The sequence below is a fragment of the Xenopus laevis genome, chromosome 7S, assembly GCF_017654675.1.
Source record: "Xenopus laevis strain J_2021 chromosome 7S, Xenopus_laevis_v10.1, whole genome shotgun sequence".
NCBI classification, from domain to species: Eukaryota; Metazoa; Chordata; class Amphibia; order Anura; family Pipidae; genus Xenopus; species Xenopus laevis.
In genome coordinates this window covers 108378791-108404155 of record NC_054384.1, presented here as the reverse complement: position 1 = coordinate 108404155, position 25365 = coordinate 108378791, and the positions used below count along the sequence as shown (strand labels likewise).

The 25365-nt window shown below is 40.1% G+C and overlaps 1 protein-coding gene and 1 long non-coding RNA gene across 2 annotated transcripts; both read left to right on the top strand.

Annotated features, from left to right (window-relative positions):
* The first annotated feature begins 4002 nt into the window (after positions 1-4002).
* LOC121396626 lies at positions 4003-7578 on the top strand. Its single transcript, XR_005963094.1, has 3 exons — positions 4003-4117; positions 6091-6225; positions 7507-7578. It is a non-coding gene; the product is annotated as an uncharacterized LOC121396626 (long non-coding RNA).
* Positions 7579-12657: 5079 nt separating this feature from the next.
* LOC108698002 (integumentary mucin C.1-like) lies at positions 12658-25153 on the top strand. Its single transcript, XM_041570656.1, has 10 exons — positions 12658-12717; positions 12996-13200; positions 13533-13595; positions 15658-15831; positions 16169-16231; positions 16601-16654; positions 19429-19491; positions 20116-20187; positions 24620-24670; positions 25050-25153. Exons 1-10 carry the CDS (start codon positions 12658-12660, stop codon positions 25136-25138), a joined length of 894 nt encoding a protein of 297 aa, XP_041426590.1. The 3' UTR covers positions 25139-25153.
* The last annotated feature ends 212 nt before the right edge of the window (positions 25154-25365 follow it).

Genomic DNA, 25365 nt, shown 5'->3' with positions numbered 1-25365 from the left:
TGTGTTACTGACTGATCCCCCTGTGTTACTGACTGATTCCCCTGTGTTACTGACTGATTCCCCTGTGTTACTGACTGATTCCCCTGTGTTACTGACTGATTCCCCTGTGTTACTGACTGATTCCCCTGTGTTACTGACTGATTCCCCTGTGTTACTGACTGATTCCCCTGTGTTACTGACTGATTCCTCTGCATTACTCCATTAAACCCCAGTGCTACTATTTGTTATTAGGAAAACATTTACTGAAAATGAAGCCTGAGGAAGTTATTTATGTTAATGTACAAGACTCAGTGAAATAAAATTTACAGGTAGGGAAATGTCTATTCACTGGTTACATTTGTACCCGTACCCTTAACTTTCTGTTCACAAACAACATAATTCTGATATTTTTCTTTTAAAAGTTTATCGACAGAATGTGCTGAATGTTCCAAGATTTGTATCTTCTTGGCAGCTCACATAATCCTGTCCAATGCATTTTGCTCAGGGCTAATTCCCTTCCCCGAGATAAAAAGTTTATCTTCCTCCTACAGAGATTTGATCTATGGATATTTCTACAAACTGCCCCTTTAAATCGCTACAATGGTGAAGACTTGACTGGTTGGTTGTCCCAAAATCACTACAGCCCCACACTGATATGTTCTTACAGCCTTTCAGTTTCAATGTAAGAAATGAAGAGAAATACAGTAATATGACAGATAGAACACAAACAGTCACTTCATCAGCAGGTGCCGAAAGTGTTGGATCACTTGGTTCTGAACATCTAGGGGCCGATTCACTAACTTCGAGTGAATGATTCGAAGTAAAAAAACTTGGAATTTCAAAGTGTTTTTTTGGCTACTTCGACCATCGAATGGGCTACTATGACCTTCGACTACGACTACGACTTCAAATCGAAGGATTCAAACTAAAAATCGTTCGACTTTTCGACCATTCTATAGTCGAAGTACTGTCTCTTTAAGAAAAAACTTCGACCCCCTAGTTCGCCATCTAAAAGCTCAATGTTAGCCTATGGGGAAGGTCCCCATAGGCTTTCCTAAGTTTTTTTTGATCGAAGGATAATCCTTTGATCATTGGATTTAAATCCTTCGAATCGTTCGATTCGAAGGATTTTATCGCTCGATTGAAGGAATAATCCTTAGATCGTTCGATCGTACTATTTGCGCTAAAATCTTTTAATTCCCAGTCGAATATCGAGGGTTAATTAACCCTCGATATTCGACCCTTTGTGAATCGGCCCCCTATTGTTGAAAGCAGCGCACTCCTGGGCCTTTTTCAAAATATCGCACGTTTCCAGACCGCAAGTAAAACCATTATTCTTTATTTAAACATCCGATTAATTACAAACAGCGTCTGAAGTGGTTCTGAACTCATGTTCATTCAAGTCTCTGGCCCACCGTCTCTCATTCCAGATCTGTAGTGATGGGCGAATAAATTTGCCAGACAAAAATTTGCGGCAAATTTCCACGTTTTGCTGCAAGCGAATTAATTAAACTGCGGGCGACAGTTCGCCGGTGAAAAATCCACTGCATCAAAGAAAAATTGCTGCGCGTTAAGAAAGATTAGCGCATAAAAACTGTCAGCCTGTCATAATTATTCAGACGCCCCTAGGGGCAAATTCACTAAGCGCCGAATGCTAGCGTTAATTCGCTAGCGTTTGTCATTTTCGTTACTGCGCAAATTCACTAACGAACGCTGGCGTAGTTTCGCTAGTGTTACTTCGCACCCTTACACCAGGCGAAGTTTCGCTACGGACGTAACTAAGCAAATTCATTAACTTGCGCAGTGTACTGAACGCTACCTTTTACGCTAGACTTCCTTCTCCACCTCAGACCTGGCGAAGCGCAATAGAGTAGATAGGGATTGTTTCAAAAAAAGTCAAAGTTTTTTATAAGTCCCAAAAAACGCTGGCGTGTTTTCTACATTATGAGTGATAGGCTGAAAAAGATCGAAAATTTTTTTGGGGCTCCCCTCCTTCCCCCCTACATTTCCTGACTCATGGCAACTTACCTAGACAGTGGGCACATGTGTAGGGCAAAATAAACATTTTATTTGCTGATTTGAAGGTTTTCTAGGCATTTGTAGTGCAGATACGTATTCCTCCATTGAAATTTGAATTTGGCGCCGTATGCAAATTAGCCTTCGCTAGCGTAACTTCACTTTACATAGCGAATCAACGCTAGCGCAACTTCGCAACCTTACGCTACCCCTGAGCACAACTTCGGATTTTAGTGAACTTGAGGAGCGCTGGCGAAACTACGCCTGGCGAAGTGCGGTGAAGCGTGGCAAAGTTGCGTCTGGCGCAACTTCGCATCTTAGAGAATTTGTCCCCTAGACTTTATGCATTTGGACCAAATAGCCGCATGTATAAAAATTGACACTCGCGTCAAAATTATTTTGACGCCCATTGACTTAAATGTGTTTCGTGAAATTTTCGCGGCACAGATATTCTTTGTCATGTGTAAACCATCTAGCCTGCTCACACTTGCTGCTCCTCAATGGGATCTAACCTAAAAATACATGCTGGACATGCCAGACTAGCAATATATTTTCTGGGGTCACTACCCCACTACTCTTCTTGTCTGCCTTTGCTAACTCAACCCTGAGGCATAGCTTTATAGGGCAACATTCTGCCTAAATATTTGTACAAGTAGCTTCTGTACCCACGGGGTCTTGCCAAGGAACAAGTGCTACTGACTGGCTCCTGGTGTCCATCAATCGTCATGATATTAGACATTTAACACTGTAACAGGAGTAATTCTTGGCCATGGAAGTAACCGGATAGAATGGTGAAAGCTCGAGTTACTAGTGCTGATAGTGTCATCTGATCCTTCTGTAATGCTGATAGAATGCAAAGTGCAAGGGCTCAGAAGACCAATTTTACTTTAAGGGGTGGTTATTTGTCCTTTTTATTAAAGGAGAGCTAAAGCCTTTTAGCAGTAAAGATCTGTGTCTCCAAAGATGCCCCAGTAGCTCCCCATCTTCTTTTCTGCTGATTCACTGCACATGCTCTGTGCTGCTGTCACTTACTGAGCTTAGGGAGCCACTCACAATATACAGTACACATAGAATAGAAATGTCACAATATAAGGCTGATTAGAAATTAATACACATAATTACTACATGGCAGCACAGAAACCAGTGCAATTAGCATCAGAATTGAATAATCAGCAAACCTGTAGCATCAGCTTATATTACAGCCAGGGAAGCTCATTTTCTGCTGGATAATTAGTGACGAGCCCTAAGCTTAGCTTCTCAACAGCCAATCAGAGCCCACTGAGCATGTGAGTGTCACAGACACTTTCCAAGATGGTGACCCCCTGTGACAAGTTTGAAGTCCTGGATCATTGCTGCTATTGACAAGCTCAAACTTTAGCCTCGTGCAATAAGTTCACTATATAAAATATGGCAATTTTAGGATATCAGTCTCATTTAACATATTAAAAAAAACTCTTATCATCATGTAGACCCCTGTCCTCTGTACTCATTTTCCATTAAAATAATCTCCTTTTCATTTACAGTTTTGTTGAGTCCAGTCTTTGCTAAAGATCTAAGTAATCTGTTGGCCCAGTCTATGCAGGTGTGAAGCGTAAGATTGAATGTTAATATAATGGATGCAAGATTATTAGATTTCTATGTACACTTCAGTCTAGTAAGATTATGATATGAGTATGATATGATAGGAGTATCAAGAAACAAATACAAACCTCATAATGCGTCCAAGAAGAAATCTCTGGTATGAACTCAAACGATCATTTCATTGGAACCTCACTACTATTATAGTCTGGCTATTCTACTAGTATAATCTTGGAAACCATGAATGTCAAATACAGAATTCCTAATTCTAATGGGTCAGTAGCCCCCTATTAATAACCAGCCAGACTGCTATGGACTTTCTATATAATGTTAGTGGAATGTGAGTGTAACTTAATACCTTTACGACAAACTTGAATTACCTGTTTAATGACCTCTCACTAAGTCCAACCAGGAAGAGGTGAAAGAATTCTTATAACATAAGAACGCAGAAGAGCAAATTCTCCTTTCTAGTTTGTCTCTGATTCATTTTGTGCGAGGACTGAAGCGCGGTCATCTTTCCTTTCTTTACATACGGCCAACTCAGGTAAGATCCCAAATCCAGCTTTTGTAGGAATTTCTAGATGGCCGGGGAGGGAAAAAAATGCCTGTAAAATTATTTTCACAGGGAATTTTGACAAATTAAAATGAAGAAATCCAAATTTGTGATTCATCAAAAATGTGAAAATCGGGTTCTAAAAAGGCATTCATAGCTTGGATTTGATTGTATTGTGTCTGCAAATAATATTTCAAGGCTGCAAAAGTAATTTTTCTATAGGGAAACTTTTTATTTTATAATTACTTAGGGAGCAACGAATGACCCCTGTTTATCACTTTAATTAAATCCAGTAGTTTCCTCGTTATCTGTTATCCTGGCTTTTTGGTAACTTGGGAAATGAGACTAAAATGAAAAGATTCTTCCCTTATTCAGCTCTATGATAAGCATCTGAAATCACCTGGACTACTATGCTTTCAAGCAACATTCAACCGATAACTTATTATATTTAAGGGGGCTTTGAAATTTTACTGTAGAAGTGAACAGGGGAGAGTCTCCCCAAAAAAAATTACAAAATGACAAATTATGAAAGAGACAGGAACAAGCAGGACTGGAGCAGAACTAGAGGCGTGAGGAGCTCCAGGCAGAGAGTTGATCCGTAGACCAGTCAATGACAGGGCTTTGTTGCCTGAGCCAATGTAGCCCAAAATGATTGTCAGGACACAAGGGAGGTTTCTTCATTTAATTATGATTTTGGCAAATGTATTAATAGGAGTTTTTTTCAATAATGGCTCATGGTAATCCTCTGATTAAACCCAATAGCTCATTGCAATACTTTGATAAAGAACTGTATTAAAAATACAACACAAAGAACTGTTCTACTGTTGAACCCGATGTCGTATGTTGAGCCCAATATAATTGTGTATAACAAAGCTTTGTATCATAGTATACAAGGCGGCCTTATAATCCATGATCCTGTATAGTGAAGCGTTGTGCAAGAGAAATCATGGGAAGGAATCAACTCGATGGGGCAAATTCACTAAGATTCGTAGTTGCGCCAGGCGTAACTTCGCCGCACTTCGCCAGCGCTCCGCAAATTCACTAAAATCCGAAGTTGCGCTCAGGGGTAGCGTAAGGTTGAGAAGTTGCGCTAGCACTGATTCGCTAAGCGAAGCGAAGTTACGCTAGCGATGGTTAATTTGCATACGGCGCCAAATTCAAAGTTCAATGGAGGAATACGTAGAATCACTACACAAGCCTGGGAAACCTTCAAAACATCAAATAAAATTTTTATTTTGCCCTACACATGTGCCCACTGTATAGGTAAGTTGCCATGAGTTAGGAAATGTAGGGGGGAAGGAGGGGAGCCCAAAAAATTTTTTCGATCTTTTTCAGCCTATCACCCATAATATAGAAAAAACTCCAGCATTTTTTGGGACTTAGAAAAAATTTTGACTTTTTTTGAAGCAATCCCTATCTACTCTATTGCACTTCGCCTGGTCTGAGGTGGCGAAGGAAGTCTGGCGTAAAAGGAAGCGTTCAGAACAATGCGCGCTTTAGTGAATTTGCGTAGTTACGTCCGTTGCGCAAATTCACCAGGCGTAAGGGTGCAAAGTAACACTAGCGAATTTACGCCAGCGTTCGTTAGTGAATTTGCAAAGTAGCGAAAATGCCCATCGCTAGCGAATTGACGCTAGCGTTAGGCGCTTCGGCGCTTAGTGAATTTACCCCAATGACCTAATACTTGTTCATTATTCTCATATGTATTATGTTTTATGATTTCTGCAGCCCTTATCAGACTCTCCTTTATTGTAGCTAGGGGCACAATATGCTATTCAGGTACCAGTTAGCTAAGATAAGATCTCTGCTTGGGATGTGCTTGTTGGGAGTCTGGCCAGATCCTGATGAGCGCATGGGAAGCAAGATCTGTTATTAACCAAATCATTGTATATCTTCTTACTAAATGACTATATGAGCTCATTGTTTGCTAAGCCTATATAAACTGGGGGTCTCCATTCGTTCAGTTGAGATTCACCTGTGGGGATAACGCGTGCCCGCGCAGGGTCTTCTGGAGACCGTTTGAGCCTCGATCTGCAGACTGTTCAGGGATCTCCCAGTCGTATAGGCAGAGAGGGGGGCTCGCATACTTTGCTCACTCGGTAATGTATATCTTCTTCATTCTATGTCTGTAATAAACCTTTGCTTATACGTAGCTGGTGTGTTTGAATTACTTCCGAGAGACTCATAGAACCACAATTAAAACATTGACCATGAGTTGTAAGCCTTATAATTAGCCTTTAAAGATTGGCATAATCTGTAAGAATAAAATACGGAACCTATGAATATTCTCTTAGACCATAAATAGTTGGAATACATTTTCTATGCTAAAAGACCAAGCCCTTGTCAAGCTAGATGGGCATTATTCTTCTCTAGGTTCAACTTTGTTATTTCCAACAGACTTAGTTCCAAAACATCCAGATCATTGGCTTCCAAAGAGGCTTTCACTGTCCCTTCCAGCCCCATTATTCCCCGTGAGCCAGTGATTGCTCTGGAATTCCTGGTTTGTTTGCCTGGACAAGAAGGGTTGTCTCAAGTGCCATGGGAGGCTTAGGCACCTCGCACAAATTTTTTCCTTGCATGTGTCAAAATAAATTAGACGACCACCTTGAAATCCAACAGTTTCAACAATGCAATAGGAACAAAAAGGGATTTCCCGTCCATGGCCAAGGAACAGGGCAGGAATCCCCAACCAGTGCCTCATGAACAACATGTTGCTCACCAACCCATTGGATGGTGGTCCCAGTGGCCTTAAAGCAGGTGCTTATTTTTGAATTCCTGATTTGGAGGTAGGTTTTGGTTGCATTGGCAATCAGAGCCTCCTGTAGCTGCCAGGCTACATTGAGTCAACATTGAGGCAACATTGAGGCTACATTGAGGCTACATTGAGGCAACATTGAGGCTACATTGAGGCTACATTGAGGCTACCAAATAGCCAGTTCGCCTAGGAACTTTTTTCATGCTTGTGTTGTTTCCCAAATCTTTTTACATTTGTATATGGCTAACAAGGAAAATAGGTTGTACCCCCCCCCCCAGAATAGGGTAGCTCTGATATTAGCCATTAAAGCAGAGATTTTGCTACAAAAATATGGCCAAGCAATGTAGCTAAAAATGTATGGATTGCAATTGATGTGCAGCAGCTATAGAGCACAATAGAGACTGAGGGTCAGATGCATGAACGCAGGCAAAGTGTGCATGAAAATATAACTAAAACTACAGCTATTTCTCAGCACAGTCAATGTTTGAGTATAAATCTGATCCGCTGCCACGGGTAAAGTTACACCAGCTGTAGACTTGGCCACGCATATGTCGAAACAACAGCTTAAGCGGTTTAACATCATGTCGTTTCCTAATACTATTGTCTTTTATTTCGATTCTGATAGTGAGCCATGCAGTCAAAACAAAGAATGGGAAATGAGAGCCGGATATTTTGAATCCTGAAGCTACAAGGCAAGTGAATTTTTATTTGAAGTAAGTTTACTGCAAAGCTGGTCCGTAGAAAGGAGTAATATGTGTGTTTATTATATAGTAAGTCCACACACACATACAGCAAATGTGATTTGAGAGAACTATCAATACTTGTCTCTCAGAAAATCAACAATTGCATCAGTCTCACCAATCTACACTAATCTATACACTAATCTATACACTAATCGGGGCTGAAATGTGCTGCCCCCTATTGAAGTCATAATGGGAGAGCAGAACGTGATCTTTATAGGCAGCCTGTATAGACTAATCAAGTTCTACACGATTGTGTGTAAACATAAATTATCAACTACAAAGTCATCCGTAGGTCATAAATGTAATTTAAATGAATTTTAATGAAGAGTAGGTCCATTATGATGAAATTTGCAGTATACACTTATTTGTAAGTCGGTGATTCTTTTCCTACTTTATTGGTCAGATGTAAATCTATTTGTATGGTTGATCTAGTGTATACGGTGTTTGATGTATTGTACATTGCTGTAGAATAGGGTGCCGGTTTCCAAATACATAATAATAATAATACTTTACATTAATTATATTGTACCGGTACATCTTCAAAAGTAAGAACATAAAGGAAAAGAATCTATTCTAGCTCCCCACCCTACACTAAAGGTAAAGTTCTAATCACAGCTGATGGTTGAAATGTTTTGCCCCTTGTACTCCACTTTGATAGTAACATACAGAAAATATATAGACAATAATATGTTAAGCATTTAACATGTAAATATGTTATGAGAAGTTTAAGAGCCCCCACAGATTTCCTAGCGCCCTCCTAAACTGGTTGGATTATTTATGACCTTTCCATTTAAGAAAATCCAGTGTTAAAGCTCATGCACAGGGTAATCTTTAACCTCATAAAGCAGGGGTCACAATTATAGGTATGGGACCTGTTATCTGGAATGCTCGGGACCTGGGGTTTCCAGATAACTGATCTTTCCGTAATTTGGATCTTCGTACCTTAAGTCTACTAGAAAATCATATAAACATTAAATAAACCCAATAGACTGGTTTTGCCTCCAATAAGGATTAATTATATCTTAGTTGGGATCAAGTACAAGCGACTGTTTTATTATTACACAGAAAAAGGAAATAATTTTTAAAAATGTGATTATAATGGAGTCTAAGGGAGACCTTTCAGTAATTTGGAGCTTTCTGGATAATGGGTTTACAGATAAGGAGACCCATACCTGTATATAGAATATTTCTCTTCAATTACAACAATCAAGGCAGCCATTGTGGTCAGACTAGTATGCCAGGGCAGAAGGTTATGTGGTTTGCCCACATGTGCTATGGATTGAAACATTGAGTCTAGGGATGCACCGAATCCACTATTTTGGATTCGGCCGAACCGAATCTGAACCCTAATTTGCATATGCAAATTAGGGCTGGGAAGGGGGAACATTTTTTACTTCCTTGTTTTGGGACAAAAAGTCACATGATTTCCCTCCCCACCCCTAATTTGCATATGCATATTAGGATTCGGCAGAAGGATTCGGCCTAATCCGAATCCTGATGAAAAAGGCCGAATCCCGAACCGAATTCTGGATTAGGTGCATCAATAATTGAGTCTGTACCTTCAGCTCTTGTGTTTGAGGCAAGTCAGTTATCCTCTAGCTCAATGTCTTCTTAGAAATGTAAATCCTAATATTGAAAGGATCATGTCTAAACCCAAAAAGAAAGGAAGGACTTTCTCCAATCTCCAGGATTTATGGTCCTCACTAACAGAAGGGCATGGGGGGATGAGGGTAAACATTCCAGGACCCCAAAATCTCCTGCATCTCAATGTGAAATATTATGTGTTTTCAACCTTAGTGCCATGGTAAACTCATTACTCATTAATGTCTTATTCTCTTGTAAAGGTGTGCCAGAACACATGCATGGTTGAAACCAGACCATTCATACAACCTTCATTTATCATGGCTCTTCAGAGTATTTTATTGCTTCTTCTAGTAGGTGAGTCAATGAAGTCGCATATAACACATTGTTTCTGTGATAATATACAGGGCAAGTTTGTGTAAGCCATGATTTAGTTAGAGAGAAAGAGAATTGCTTGCATAGGAAAGTTACATTGTTTTTCATTTATCTTCATCGTTAACAGCAACATCAACATCAAGTACAACTGAAGCAACTAATATAACAACAGAAGCACCAACAGGTATAACCATTGATTCTCTACATATTATATGGCCATAATGAAACCAGCATTTGTTTTATCTTGTTTACTGTTGGCACTGTTTACAATTTTGTATGTAAAAGCAACACTCGAGTATATGTCCAGGTCTGTGATTAGGTAGTTAATTTGTTTCAGGGATTCTTAATGGGATTCTGCCATAGGAAAACAAGCATTTTTTTACAAAATACATTAGTAAATATTGCTCCTCAAGCAAAATCCTGCATTTGAAATCTGATATATGGCTAGATATGTTCTTAGTTTACCAGGTTCCCCCAGCCACGTGACTTGTGCTCTGATAAACTTCTCTCACCCCTCCCTTTCCCCCGAGCAGCCAACTGGAAGATAACAAGAGAACAGCTTTCTGCCACCTGCTAAAATGCCCCATCTAGTGGTAGATATGAGAATAGCACTCAATAGGTCAACCATGACTCCTCCAGCTATACTGATTAGAAGACACAATAGTTCATCAGTTTATCTGCAAAACATTTCCATTGCTAACTCTTTCTAAAAGCACAGGATCAGGCACAATGACCTGAGTTGGCTGCCTACACACAAATATTGCAACTATAAAGTACATTTATTTGTTCAAGCGTAAAATGTTAAAATGTAGAAACTTGCAATAATAAAATCTATACCAGAAAATCATGGCAGAATCCCTTGAACTGGTGGGTCGGAATACGAAAATTGGTTCTCCATGCTAAAATAATGTAAAAATTCTTCCTGCAAAAGAAATGTGCTAGAATTACTATTAGCATTATTTATTTATATATTTGATATCTGTTATTTATATCGCAAAACTGGCCCATTTCAGTCCATTGAGGGAAGGGTAAGGAAAGCACGATCTGTGAGTCAAAGTGAAATTTGGCAACTTTTTATTTTATTAACGATTATTCCTTCGATCGAACGATTAAATCCTTCGAATCGAAGGATTTAAATCCAACGATCGAAGGAATATCCTTCGATCAAAAAAAATAAGGAAAGCCTATGGGAACCTTCCCCATAGGCTAACATTGAGTTTGGTAGCTTTTAGATGGGGAACTAGGGGGTCGAAGTTTTTTCTTAAAGAGACAGTACTTCGACTATCGAATGGTCGAATAGTCGAACGATTTTTAGTTCGAATCCTTCGATTCGAAGTCGAAGTCGAAGGTCGAAGTAGCCCATTCGATGGTCGAAGTAGCCCAAAAAACACTTCGAAATTCTACGTTTTTTTACTTCGAATCCTTCACTCGAAGTTAGTGAATCGGCCCCTAAGAAGCAGGAAGAATTAGATTGAAATTTAGAAAATGAAATTTCTTGAAGACAGTTATGAACATTGTTGGGGTAGATTATAAAAAATGTCTATGATTTGATTGCAGCCGAAATGATTTTTGGCTTAAACATTTAAAATAAATCAGATTGCATTAGGTTTATGCAAAACCAGTTGTTATGAATCAATCTAAAAGTTTTATTTTGATAATGGTGATCAATAGTGATGTTTATTGAATTGACTAGAACATTTCTTTTAAAAAGAGGAGTCTGTTCCCATAATGTTCTGAGGGAATGACCATCACAGACCAACTGTTATCTTGGCTAGTGTGTGATAACAAATTCTGATAATAGATTTCAGTGGCATTTCTAGAGATCCATTGGCCTATTCCTACATTGAACAACAAACACAATGTTACTCCTTGAGAGAAATTGTAAGAAACATGTAGTTGAGCACAGACAGTCATGTCCATCTCAGCCATAATGCAGCTGACATGGAACCAAACTTGTAAAGAATAGTGATGGGCGAATTCGCGCCGTTTTGCTTCAGGAAAAATTTGCGAAACAGCGGCATTTTTCCGACACTGGCGGAAAAATTTTTTTTTGCCGCCGGCGAATTTTTCGCACGCGTTTCGCTAATTTATTCGCTGGCGGCGAATCGCGCAAATTTCGCCACGAATTCGCCCATCACTTGTAAAGAATATTGTCTAACAAAAAGGCACCCCGCCACCATAACAATTATTTTATGGTTCCTGAATTCCCTATAGTGTTTCATTCCACATAAGGCAGGAGCCACCGGACTCCCACCCTCACCCTCTATTTCTTATTATGTCTCTGTGCCAGAAATGATAAAGATAAGAGTTTTTGGCTGAAGCCTTCAACATAAAGGACTTGTTCTTAAAGCCAATTAATGGCATTTAAAGGAGAACTAAAGCTTAACAAAATAAGTAGGTAGAAATGTTGTACATTATGCTTTGTGCTTCTGTACCAGCCCAAGGCAACCACAGCCCTTTAGCAGTAAAGATCTGTGTCTCCAAAGATGCCCCAGTAGCTCCCCATCTTCTTTTCTGCTGATTCACTGCACATGCTCTGTGCTGCTGTCACTTACTGAGCTTAGGGACCCACTCACAATATACAGTACACATAGAATAGAAATGTCACAATATAAGGCTGATTAGTAATTAATACACATAATTACTACATGGCAGCTCAGAAACCAGTGCAATTAGCATCAGAATTGAATAATCAGAAAACCTGTAGCATCAGCTTATATTACAGCCACGGAAGCTCATTTTCTGCTGGATAATTAGTGACGAGCCCTAAGCTTAGCTTCTCAACAGCCAATCAGAGCCCACTGAGCATGTGAGTGTCACAGACACTTTCCAAGATGGTGACCCCTGTGACAAGTTTGAAGTCCTGGATCATTGCTGCTATTGACAAGCTGAAACTTCAGGCAATACGTTCAGTATATAAAATATGGCATTTTTAGGGTTTAGTTCTCCTTTAATTCCTGGTGGAGTCTTCAGGGTGAGTGTAAATGAATAAATCCTCACTTAGACTTACTAGAAAGGCTTAGGTCTAATGGCAATGATAAAGAATATTAAATGGTGGATACTAGTGATTGGCGAATATGGGCCGTTTCAGCGCCGGAGTCTCGTTTTTGAAACTGGCATCTGTTTTTGATGCCGGCGTCTGAAAATTGCGCCGGCGTCCAAAAAAAACGGGTGCCGGCGTCCATTTTTTTTGACGCTGGCGAATTTTCACTGGCGAAATTTCACGGCGGTTTCACAAATCGCGGGAATTCGCACCTGGGGAATAAATTCGCCCATCACTAGTGGATACATACAGGAAAGGGCCACTCTGGATACAACACACAAGAGTGGAGGAATTGCAAGAAACATACACAACAGTCTCTAGCACCTTAAAAGAGTAAATTATTCTATTTCCTGATGTGCATCTCGCTGACAGATTGTATTGAATTTCTTTTTAAATCAAACAGTAGCACCTTGTCCCCCTGGTTCTGAGTGGTCATCCTGCGTAGCGTGTGGTTCTGATTGTGCCTCTCTACATGTGGTCTGTACTGATGTCTGCCGAGAAGGGTGTAGGTGTTTGGAATACGGATATGTCTTCCATGAAGGTTCCTGTATCCCGCAATCTGACTGTCCTACAGCAGGTATGTCTCCATTTATTCTTGTTCCCAGTTTTCTTTTTTCTCCTATATTTTGTTTCCTCCTCTTTCACTCTTTTTTCTCTTTTTCCATTCTGTACCGTTTCATTAATTTGTAACAATAATATTCTATGTGCCATCTCCTGCCATTCCAGTGCACTTGTCTTTTAACCTGTTTCCTCTACTCTCTGCCCATAGAGTTACATTTAGGGCGATGGCACAAACACAGGGATCTTTGTCTTTCATAGGAAATCATCACTACCCGTGAGCAAAAATCTCCCAAAAGCACCTTAAAATAACACTTTAAAGTGAAATAAACATATATTCTTTGTTATTAGAGCCCACAACAGAGGTAACATCGCCCCCAGAGTGGCTGCTTTCATCAGAAATCCCTACAACAGGTATTTTTTATTTTCTTCTCTCTTCCTCTCCATGCACTTACCCTTTTTGACTTTGAGTAGGCAGAGTCGGCTCTTGCGCAATCACAGAGGGGGCACAGTTCTTAGGGGGTTACATTTAGGTTGACGGCACAAGGGATATTTGTCATCCATGGGAAATCTTCACCACCCACAAGGGACAAATCTCCAGACAATACATCTGCATTGGTGTTGCAGGGAATCTCTGGCACCAAAACATATAAACATCCAAAAAAACAGAAGGCCATTTTTGGCAAATGTGCAATGTGTAATATGTTTTAAGAGCCAGCGATTCCCAATGACACCATTACAAAAATATTTTCCTTTACTATTCTGCATGCAAATAAACATTCAACCATCAACCATACTATGGCTGCCTTCTTCAGAAATCCCTATAGCAGGTATTTTTTCTCTCTTCCTCTCTGTGCAGTTAACCTTTGTGATTAAGGTAATTTGGGTAGGCGGAGTAGGCACCCACGCAATCACAGAGGCACTTCTCAGGGGGCATAGAGTTACATTTTGGGTAATGGCACAAAGAAATATTTGTCATCCATAGGAAATATTCACTACCCAAGAAACACAAATACCTTTCCATTGGTTACATAGTTAAAAAAGGCCAACGTTCATCAAGTTCAACCCCTCCAAATGAAACCCAGCGCAGATACCTACACACACTCACACTGACCCCTCCATACACGCACATAAACCATACTGTATGTATATATATATATTTATATATATATATATATATATATTAGGGATGCACCGAATCCACTTTTTTGGATTCGCCCGAACCCCCGAATCCTTCGTGAAAGATTCGGCCGAATACCGAACCGAATCCGAACCCTAATTTGCATATGCAAATTAGGATTCGGATTCGGTTCGGCTGGGCAGAAGGATTCAGCCGAATCCGAATCCTGCTGAAAAAGGCCGAATCCTGGCCGAATCCCGAACCGAATCCTGGATTCGGTGCATCCCTAATATATATATGTATATTGACAAATATCTATATAATTGTAGATTTTAGTATTACAATAGCATTGGATAAAGTCATTAACAGAATCAGCATCACAACATCACCCGGCAGTGCATTCCCCAACCTCACTGTGATGAACCCCCTACTCTGCTTCATATGAAGAATTCTTTTCCTCTGAAGGGGGGGCCTCTGGTACAGTGATCTTTTTTACAAGTACTCATGTATAGGTGCAGAGTAAGAGCAGCAGAACTTATGGGCAGCATCTTCCAGCTTCTCTGTATTCTTCGGGAAGTGAAACCCACATTGGTGCAGAAACCAGTTGGAGCAATCTTCCGGTTAGTGGCAAAAGTGCCGGATATTGCCTAAGGGAAGGTAGAGACTTTGAAGGAGACCCAAGAACTGGAAGATGTTGCCCATGAGCTCTGCTGCTCTTGCGCTGCATGGATTAGAGGCACTTTCAGGGGTAATCACCTATGCGGGGGGGGGGAGCAGAGAAGTGGGACTATGTAGGGTAGTGGGTAGGGGTTTTTATTATTGGGGGGTTTAGTTCTCCTTTAATGGCTTCCCCCATGACTATACAGCAGCTTTCAGTATATAAACTATACTAGACTTTCTGAAGCAAAAACAGCAGTCTTACCAGTATAGGGCAACACTACTATTTTAATTACTTTGATACACTTTCAGCTTTTCATGTTACTGTTCCTTTAAGGACTGGAGCCCATCGTCTCGTTTTTGACACTGGCGTCCGTTTTTGATGCCGGCGTCTGAAATGCGCCGGTGTCCAAAAAAAAACAGATGCCGGCGTCCATTATTTTTGACACTGGCGAATTTTCACTGGTGAAATTTCACAACGGTTTCACGAATCGCTGGAATTCGTGCCTGGCGAATAAAGTCACCCATCACTAGTGGATACATACAGGAAAGGGCCACTCTGGATACAACACACAAGAGTGGAGGAATTGCAAGAAACATACACAACAGTCTCTAGCACCTTAAAAGAGTAAATTATTCTATTTCCTGATGTGCATCTCGCTGACAGATTGTATTTGAATTTCTTTTTAAATCAAACAGTAGCACCTTGTCCCTCTGGTGCTGAGTGGTCCTCCTGCGTAGCGTGTGGTTCTGATTGTGCCTCTCTACATGTGGTCTGTACTGATGTCTGCCGAGAAGGGTGTAGGTGTTTGGAATACGGATATGTCTTCCATGAAGGTTCCTGTATCCCGCGATCTAACTGTCCTACAGCAGGTATGTCTCCATTTATTCTTGTTTCCGGCTTTCTTTTTTCTCCTCTATTTTGTTTCCTCCTCTTTCAGTCGATTTTTTTTTCTCTTTTTCCATTCTGTACCGTTTCATTAATTTGTAATAATAATATTCTATGTGCCATCTCCTGCCATTCCAGTGCACTTGTCTTTTAACCTGTTTCCTCTACTCTCTGCCCCATAGAGTTACATTTAGGGCGATGGCACAAACACAGGGATCTTTTGTCTTCCATAGGAAATCATCACTACCCGTGAGCAAAAATCTCCCAAAAGTACCTTAAAATAACACTAAAGTGAAATAAACATATATTCTTTGTTATTAGAGCCCACAACAGAGGTAACATCGCCCCCAGAGTGGCTGCCTTCATCAGAAATCCCCACAACAGGTATTTTTTATTTTCTTCTCTCTTCCTCTCCATGCACTTACCCTTTTTGACTTTGAGTAGGCAGAGTCGGCTCTTGCGCAATCACAGAGGGGGCACAGTTCTTAGGGGGTTACATTTAGGTTGACGGCACAAGGGATATTTGTCATCCATGGGAAATCTTCACCACCCACAAGGGACAAATCTCCAGACAATACATCTGCATTGGTGTTGCAGGGAATCTCTGGCACCACAACATATAAACATCCAAAAAAACAGAAGGCCATTTTTGGCAAATGTGTCATATCTTTTTAGAGCCAGCGATTCCCAATGACACCATTACAAAAATATTTTCCTTTACTATTCTGCATGCAAATAAACATTTTTTTACAGCAGAGGAACCAACAACCCTACTATGGCTGCCTTCTTCAGAAATCCCTATAGCAGGTATTTCTTCTTTTGATTAAGGTAATTTGGGTAGGCGGAGTAGGCACCCACGCAATCACAGAGGCACTTCTCAGGGGGCATAGAGTTACATTTTGGGTAATGGCACAAAGAAATATTTGTCATCCATAGGAAATATTCACTACCCAAGAGACACAAATACCTTTCCATTGGTTACATAGTTAAAAAAGGTCAACGTTCATCAAGTTCAACCCCTCCAAATGAAACCCAGCGCAGATACCTACACACACTCACACTGACCCCTCCATACACGCACATAAACCATACTGTATGTATATCTATATATGTATATTGACAAATATCTATATAATTGTAGATTTTACTATCGCAATAGCATTGAATAAAGTAATTAACAGAATAAGCATCACAACATCACCCGGCAGTGCATTCCCCAACCTCACTGTCCTCACTGTGATGAACCCCCTACTCTGCTTCATATGAAGGATTCTTTTCCTCTGAAGGGGGGGCCTCTGGTACGGTGATCCTTTTTACAAGTACTCATGTATAGGTGCAGAGTAAGAGCAGCAGAACTTATGGGCACCATCTTCTGGCTGTGGGGAAGTGAAACCCGTATTGGGACATACGCAGTTGGAGCAGTCTTCCGGTTAGTGGCAAAAGTGCCGGAAATTGCCGAAGGGAAGGTAGAGAATTTGAAGAAGAACTGGAAGATGGTGCCCATGAGCTGCTGCTCTTGCGCTGCATGGATTAGAGGCACTTTCAGGGGTAATCACCTATGCGGGGGGGGGAGCAGAGAAGTGGGACTATGTAGGGTAGAGGTTAGGGTTTTTTATTATTAAGGGGTTTAGTTCTCCTTTAATGGCTTCCCCCATGGCTATACAGCAGCTTTCATTATATAAACTATACTAGACTTTCTGCAGCAAAAACAACAGTCTTAACAGTATAGGGCAACACTACTATTTTAATTACTTTGATACACTTTTAGTTTTTCATGTTACTGTTCCTTTAAGGACTGGAGCCCAAAAAGGCAAAATTGTGTTTTCATCCCTTGAGTTAATGCCCTTTTATTATACAAGACAGAACTTTATTTGCTTTAGTAGCCACAGAATGACACTGCCCAGAATTAGACAACTTTTATCTACAAAAACCGCAAGATCCTTCTCATTTCAGGAAACTCCCAACACACTGCCATTTAGTGTATAACTTGCATTTATATTATTTTTGCCAAAGTGCATAACCTGCATTTATCAACATTGAACCTCATTTTCCAGTTTGCTGCCCAGTTTTCCAGTTTAGACAAATCACTGTGCAAAGTGGCAGCATCCTGCATGGAACCTATAGTTCTGCACAATTTAGTCTCATCTGCAAAAATAGAAACAGTACTTTCAATGGCCACCTCCAGGTCATTAATAAACAAGTTGAAAAGCAAGGGACCTAGTACAGAGCCCTGCGGTACTCCACTAACAACACTGGTCCAATTAGAAAATGTTCCATTTACCACCACTCTTTGTAGTCTATCTTTTAGCCAGTTCTCTATCCAGGTACAAATACTATGTTCCAGGCCAACATTCCTTCATTTAACCATAAACCATCAATGTGGTACAGGTATGGGACCTGTTATCCAGAATGCTTGGGACCTGGGGTACCTTAAGTCTACTAGAAAATCCTATAAACATTAAATAAACCCAATAGGCTGGTTTTGCTTCCAATAAGGATTAATTATATCTTAGTTGGGATCAAGTACAAGCTACTGTTTTATTATTACAGAGAAAAATTAAATCATTTTTAAAAATTTGGAATATTGGGATAAGATGGGAGACTTTCCATAATTCAAGCTTTCTGGATAACTGGTTTCCGTTAATGGATCCCATACCTGTACTGTATAAAATGCTTTAGCAAAGTACATCAAATCCACAGCATCCCAGTCGAGGTCCATGATCCCCGCCTCATAAAAACGAATTAAATGAATTTGGCAAGATCTGTAACACATAAAACCATGCACAAAATCCCAGCATCCTAATTGGTAAAACAGTCAAGTATATTATCCGTTAATTCTCCCTCAAAAAACATTCCTATCCTTACAACTGACATCAGACTAACCGGCATATAGTTTTGAGGCTAAGAACAGGACCCATTTTTGAATAGCGCACCATATTAGCAATTCACCAGTCTTTTGGCACCATGACTTGGCAAACCCATTACCCCAGTCAATGTCTGGATAATTGAAACCACCCATAATAATAACTAGTTGTAAAGTCACCTCCATTTGTTATAGTAGCTGGGCCTCATTCTCGTCACTTATACAAGGTGATTTGTTGCTTACACCAATGATAATAGTCTTTGTCTAGGAACCCAAATCCTTCCTTTTTACACCAAGACTTTAGCCACACATTTAGCTCCCTAAGCTCCCAGTCTTCCTAAACTTGCACATGGCACAGGCAAAATTTCCAAAAAATTACACTGGACCTTCTGTTAATCTTGGAGCCTAGATCCCTGTACTCTTCCATCTACCATTAATGTTGTCTTTAGTACCAATATGAACCAAGACAACTGGATCATGCCCAGCCCTATCAAATAATTTGTTTACCTGATCAACCACATGCCGAACCCTGGCACCAGGAAGGAAGCAAACTGTTGTGGTGTAACATGGTATCTCTGGCACCAAAACATATGAATTGCATAACTTCTGAAAATTCTAGGAGAAGGCCATTTTTGGCAAATGCTCCAACACAAAGGTATTTTCCTTCACTATTCTGCATGTAAAAGTGTACAAATAAACATCTTTTCTTTCTTATCAGAGACAACAACAGAGGTACCGTCACCCCCAATATGGCTGCCTTCATCAGAAATCCCTACAACAGGTAATGTTTGTTCTTTTTTTTTTCTCTTCTTCTCTATCCGCTTTCCCTTTCTGAATGAAGCACTGGAACTAGGTGGTAGATTTATAATCATGGTTCAGGTTCTAGTATATTAAGCTAACACTGTCACTTCTTAGTTGTGATATTTGTATAAAAGGTTTTTTTTACCCCAATATTTTTTTCCCCAGCTATCCCTAAAAAAACCCAAAAAAACGATTCCACCGATAACCTAGTGAGCTTTTTATTTTGTTATAAACATTATTGTCAAGAAAACACAAAAGTGGAGAAAAGAAGATGTAAAAAAATTCAATCTTGATATACATAACATTACTTGTTTGTTTGGGGTATAATAAGAGAAATAAAAGCAATATCTTACTACCGGTTAATCATGTTGTGATATAATTTTTCTGCAAAGCACATTCTACTTGCATGTACTAATTGTGTAGTGATGCTGTACCCCAAGAATCTTTCAAATGGATTATTCTGCTGCCCTGATCTAGCCATAAGATGGAATAAGCAATGTGAAGCATCCCTCTGAAAATAATTGATATTACAATTTATAAAATTGGTTTTGAAAGGGGAAAGAAAACACATGATTTTATTTAATCTTTTTCATTTCATTAGCAGAAACCACAACATTAACAATCTCTGACACAATGGAACCAGTTTTGGACACTACACAGGAAACTTCTCCAACAGGTTTCGCTTTTGTTTCTGTTTCTTTGCTCTTTTCCCGTTGTCTTTGAACAGTCACATCGTATTCCATTGTTTATGTGTATTTACCCTGTGACCATAAATAAGATCATATTTTTAAAAAAAAATTTAGACATAGCAAAGTTGGTTGGATTTATTCAAAAATTTGGATTGCTCCTTTTGACTTTTTTTTATGAAGCTTCATTTTTCAATGAACATATTTCATTTTCAATGTACAGGTATGGGATTATCCACAAACCTATTATCCAGAAAGCTCTCAATTAACAGGAATAGGGGCAGCTTCATTAAAGAGTCGCCATCGACTGTTTCGCACCACATCGCCAGGCAAAAATTTGTTACCACTACGCTAATTCACTAAAATGCGAAGTTGCGTCCTGGGTGCCGAACACTTGCGACTTTTTCCTAGTGTTACTTTGGCAGTGCGAGCGTTTCAAATCAAAATTATGATAGCGATTGCTTCTGCCTAGTGAAACTTTGTTAGTACTCTTATGCTTAGGTCAATTTGGATAGGGTGGCTACATTTAAGTCATATGGACGTCTTTATTAGAGATGTTGGTGCAAAAGCTTGAAGTGGCCACTTTTTATTATTATTATTATTATTATTATTATTATTAACATGTATTTACATAGCGCCAACATATTGCGTAGCACTGTAAAGTAAATGTGATTATACAACTAAATCCCATGAATTATATACATAGAACATATGGAGTTACATACATCACTATCAATACCAGTACAAAAGGTGAGGAAGGCCCTATGCAATAGAGCTTACACTCTAAAGGGAAGGGAGTAATACACAAGGTGTGGGAGTGGGCAAGATCGAATTAAGTGGGTGAGAAATGTGGTACTGTATGTGGTGTTGTGTTTGGTAGTTAAGCAGAGTGAGGGGAGGCTTCTCAAAAGAAGTGCGTTTTAAGAGATTTCTTGAAAGCAGAAAGGTTGGGAGAAAGTCAGACAGACCGTGGGAGAGCGTTCCAGAGGAGGGGTGCAGCCCTTGCAAAGTCTTGAATGCGAGCATGTGAGGAGGTAATGAGAGAAGAGTTGAGTAGCTGGTCAGTAGAGGAGCGTAGTAAGCGGTTGGGTGAGTATATAGAGATGAGTTCAGAGATGTAGGGTGGGGCAGAGTTATGAAGTGCTTTGAAAGTCAGTGTCATTAATTTGAATTTGATTCTGAAAGGTAACGGAAGCCAGTGCAGGGATTGACAGAATGGCGAGGCAGAGGAGGAGCGGTTGCTGAGGTGTATGAGCCTCGCAGCAGTGTTCATTATGGACTGGAGAGGTGACAGTCTCTGGAGGGGGAGGCCAATTAAAAGAGAGTTACAGTAGTCTAGACGCGATATGATGAGAGAGTGAATAAGAATTTTGGCAGCGTCTTGGGTGATAAATTATCGTATTTTGTATATGTTCCTTAGGTGGAAGTGACATGATTTAATAAGTGACTGGATATGAGGAGTGAATGACAGGGCAGAATCTAGGATAACCCCAAGGCACCGGGCCTGGGGAGAGGGGGTGATAGTGGAATTGTTAACTATGATGGATACTTCCGGGATGTTACTGGTGTTAGTTGGAGGAAAGAGAACCATTTCAGTTTTAGAGAGGTTTAATTTAAGGTAGCTTTGCGACATCCAGGTAGAGATAGCGGACAGGCAGGAGGAGACGCGAGTTAGGAGTTCTGGGTTGAGATCAGGAGACGAGAGATAGAGGTGGTAGTGGAAACCATACGAGTTGATTAATTTGCCGAGGGAGGAAGTATAGAGGGAGAATAGTAATAGTAACTTTTCATTATACAAAAGACAAAAGAGGTGCTATAATGCCCAACACACTAGCCCACCCTAAAATGTATGTTCAATGGCCCTCAAATATCTGGGGAAAAATGTTAACCTGAAAAAGTTTAATAGTTAGGACTTTTGCAGGCAATCCCACTTAAAAAAAGGAAAAGTCGCCAACATTTTTACAACTTCATTTTAGCAGTTCGCCTGGTCTTAGGTGGCGAAGTCAACTCTGGCGAAAGGGGTAACGTTCAGTAAAATCCACACTTTACTGAATTTACGGAGTAACGACCGTTCTCCAAAACGAAATGTCGCCGCTGGGAGTGTGAATGTGCCAGACTCAGCACATTGTAATCTAGATATATATATATATATATATACACACTAACAGGAATATAGGCATTCATGAAACAGGAGACAATGGGTGCCTGGGTGCAGTCAGCAAAGGGTTTCATGTAGATATCTAAGAAAGCCGCACTCTTAGGACTTATGCTTAATGAGTCATATAGTGGGACATTCACAAAGATTCGTTATTGCTCCAGCGTCTGCTTCGCCGCGCTTCGCCAGGCGTATTTTCGCCAGCGCTACGCAAATTCACTAAAATCCGAAGTTCGCTCAGGGGAAGCGTATGGTTGTGAAGATGCGCTAGTGTTAATTCGCCAAGCAAAGCAAAGTTACGCTAGCGATGCTTAATTTGCATACGGCTCCAAATTGAAGTTACAATGGAGGTATATGTAGCATCACTACACAAGCCTGGGAAACCTTCAAAACAGCAAATAGAATTTTTATTTTACCCTACACATGTGCACACTGTATAGTTAAGGTGCCATGAGTTAGGAAATGTAGGGGGGAAGGAGGGGAGCCCCAAAAAAAATGTCGATCTTTTTCAGCCTATCACCCATAAAAAATGAAAAACGCCAGCGTTTTTTGGGACTTAGAAATTTTTTAAACTTTTTTTGAAGCAATCCCTATCTACTCTGTTGCACTTCGCCTGCCGAAGGAAGTCTGGCGTAAAAGGTAGCGTTCAGAATAATTTGCGCGTTAGTAAATTTGCGTAGTTACGTCCGTTGCACAAATTCGCCAGGTGTAAGGGTGCGAAGTAACACTGGCGAATTTATGCCAGCATCCGTTAGTGAATCGGCGAAATAACGAAAATTCTCTACGCTGGCGCATTCACGCTAGCGTTAGGCGCTTCGTCGTTTAGTGAATTTGCCCAATAGTGTTTCTATAAAACAGACTAAAACCATAAAAATCTTAAAAGGAAATAATTTTTTGGTTTTACATAGAAATATCTGATTCTACAGATCAAAATGAAACCATCTGTACTTGCAGAGACTCCTTCTCCGCCCGACCCCAACTAAGGCTCACACAGCGATCCAACCCCTCTCTCAACGTGTTCCATTGCTCCATTGTGAAGTCTATAAGTAGAAAAGCTAATAAAAACCATCTGAAATAATAATTTTTAGTAGATTGGGATTTATCTTCTAAAAAATCTCAAATATTCACCAGTAATAATCCCAGTTGTGGAAAAATCTTTAATCCGGAAAATTTAGGTCCCAAAAAATAGATTCCATACTTATATGTAGAAAAGATAATAAAAACCATCTGAGCTTTCACAAATAAACATGTAAATAAACTTGTTTTGCATAAACACAGGGCCGGAACAAGAGGTAGAAAGGGTAGGTAGATAGGGTGCAAGTTAAGGGAGGGCACTCTTCCATCCACTATGTGTTTCTCCATAGAGCAATGGGGATGAGAGTGGCTAGTGCAAGTGGTTTTGGCAAAGTCCATGTAGGAGAGGGAGTGGGTTTTGTTTCTGTTATCAGAGGACCTGCCATTGGGGGCAAAAGTTTGCTGAGGGTGGACTTGGGCGACCAAATGTTACGACCTACCTCTGCATAGACATTCCTATTTCCACAAACTGAAAGGAAACAATGGTAGTCTGTGCTTGCAGAAACTGTTTTCCATCATCCCCCAAGGCTCACCTTTTCATGCAACCCATCCCTTAGTATGTTCCATTTTGAAATGATGGATTCTGGGACATTACATCTGTGGACAGCAGAGGGAATCAAGTATGTCTTTGTAAAAAATACATACATTTATATCAAATGCTTTAGCAAAGTCTAAGTAGATAACATCCACTGCCACCCAGACTCTATCCTTCTGCTTTTAATATAGGACTATTGAACATTTAAGATCAGAAAACTTAAATTAAAAAACAGAATATAGATATTGCATTTATGCTACATTTTTAGATATTGTATATGCTGAAGAGCAGGGGTCCCCAACCTTTTTCACCCGTGAGCAACATTCAGATTTAAAAAGAGTGGGGGAGCAACACAAGCACGGAAAATGTTCCTGGGTGATGCCAAATAAGGGTTGTGATTGGCTACTGGTAGCCCCTATGTGGACTGGCAGCCTACAGGAGGGTCTGTTTGGCAGTACATCTGGTTTTTATACAACCAAAACTTGCCTCCAAGCCTGGAATTCAAAAATAAGCTCCTGCTTTGAGGCCACTGGGAGCAACATCCAAGGGGTTGGAGAGCAACATGTTGCTCACGAGCTACTGGTTGGGGATCACTGCTGAAGAGAATGACAAAATAAAATGATTTCCACTCATTTAAAAAATAATCTTTGTTCATCAGAATCCACAACAACGGAGACAGCAATGATGGACTGGCCAACAACAACAACAGGTACATTATCTGCAGCTTTCAGCTGTCCCGTACCTTAAAGTGACAAGAATTTGTGTGATTAGCTGAATTGCTTAATCAAATTTTGTGATTAGTTTAATCTAAAGATTCAACCAAACCTGAATCCTGCAAAAGGGATTGAAATTTACTGGTGATTTACTTTATTACCAGTAGGAAAGTATTTTTAGGATATTTGTCCCCAATTGTAGCCAATTTGAAAGATAATATCCCATATATCCTATAGAACCACACAACTCACCATACAGTTGCCCCTAGGCAGTGAGCCTTAGCATGTTAGTGAATTTATCGTAGATAGATGCTGAAGAGAATGACAAAATAAAATTATTTGCAGTAATTAACACAAATGATCTTTGTTCATCAGAGTCCACCACAACAGAGACAACAACAATGGACTGGCCTACAACAACAACAGGTACAATATCTATAGTTTTTAGCTGTCCAGTACCTTAAATTAACCTTAAATTAACGTAAATTTGTGTGATCAGCTGAATCATGTCTCACGTGAAATTTTGTGATTGGCTTAATCTAAACATTCAAACCAATCTGAATCCTGCAACAAGGATTCATATTTACTGGCAATTTACTTTATTGTGTGTGATTTGGCACCACAGAGAGTGGCTAGTGCAGACAGTGGCTAGTGCAAATGGTAGTAGCAAAGTCCATGTAGGAGAGGGAGT

Excerpts from the sequence above, each read along its gene's own strand:
- LOC108698002 (XM_041570656.1), top strand. The coding sequence starts at position 12,658 with ATGGGCCGTTTCAGCGCCGGAGTCTCGTTTTTGAAACTGGCATCTGTT. Across the intron at positions 16,655-19,428 it reads TTCAGAAATCCCTATAGCAG|AGACAACAACAGAGGTACCG; the intron begins GTATTTCTTCTT and ends CTTTCTTATCAG. Across the intron at positions 19,492-20,115 it reads ATCAGAAATCCCTACAACAG|AAACCACAACATTAACAATC; the intron begins GTAATGTTTGTT and ends TTTCATTAGCAG.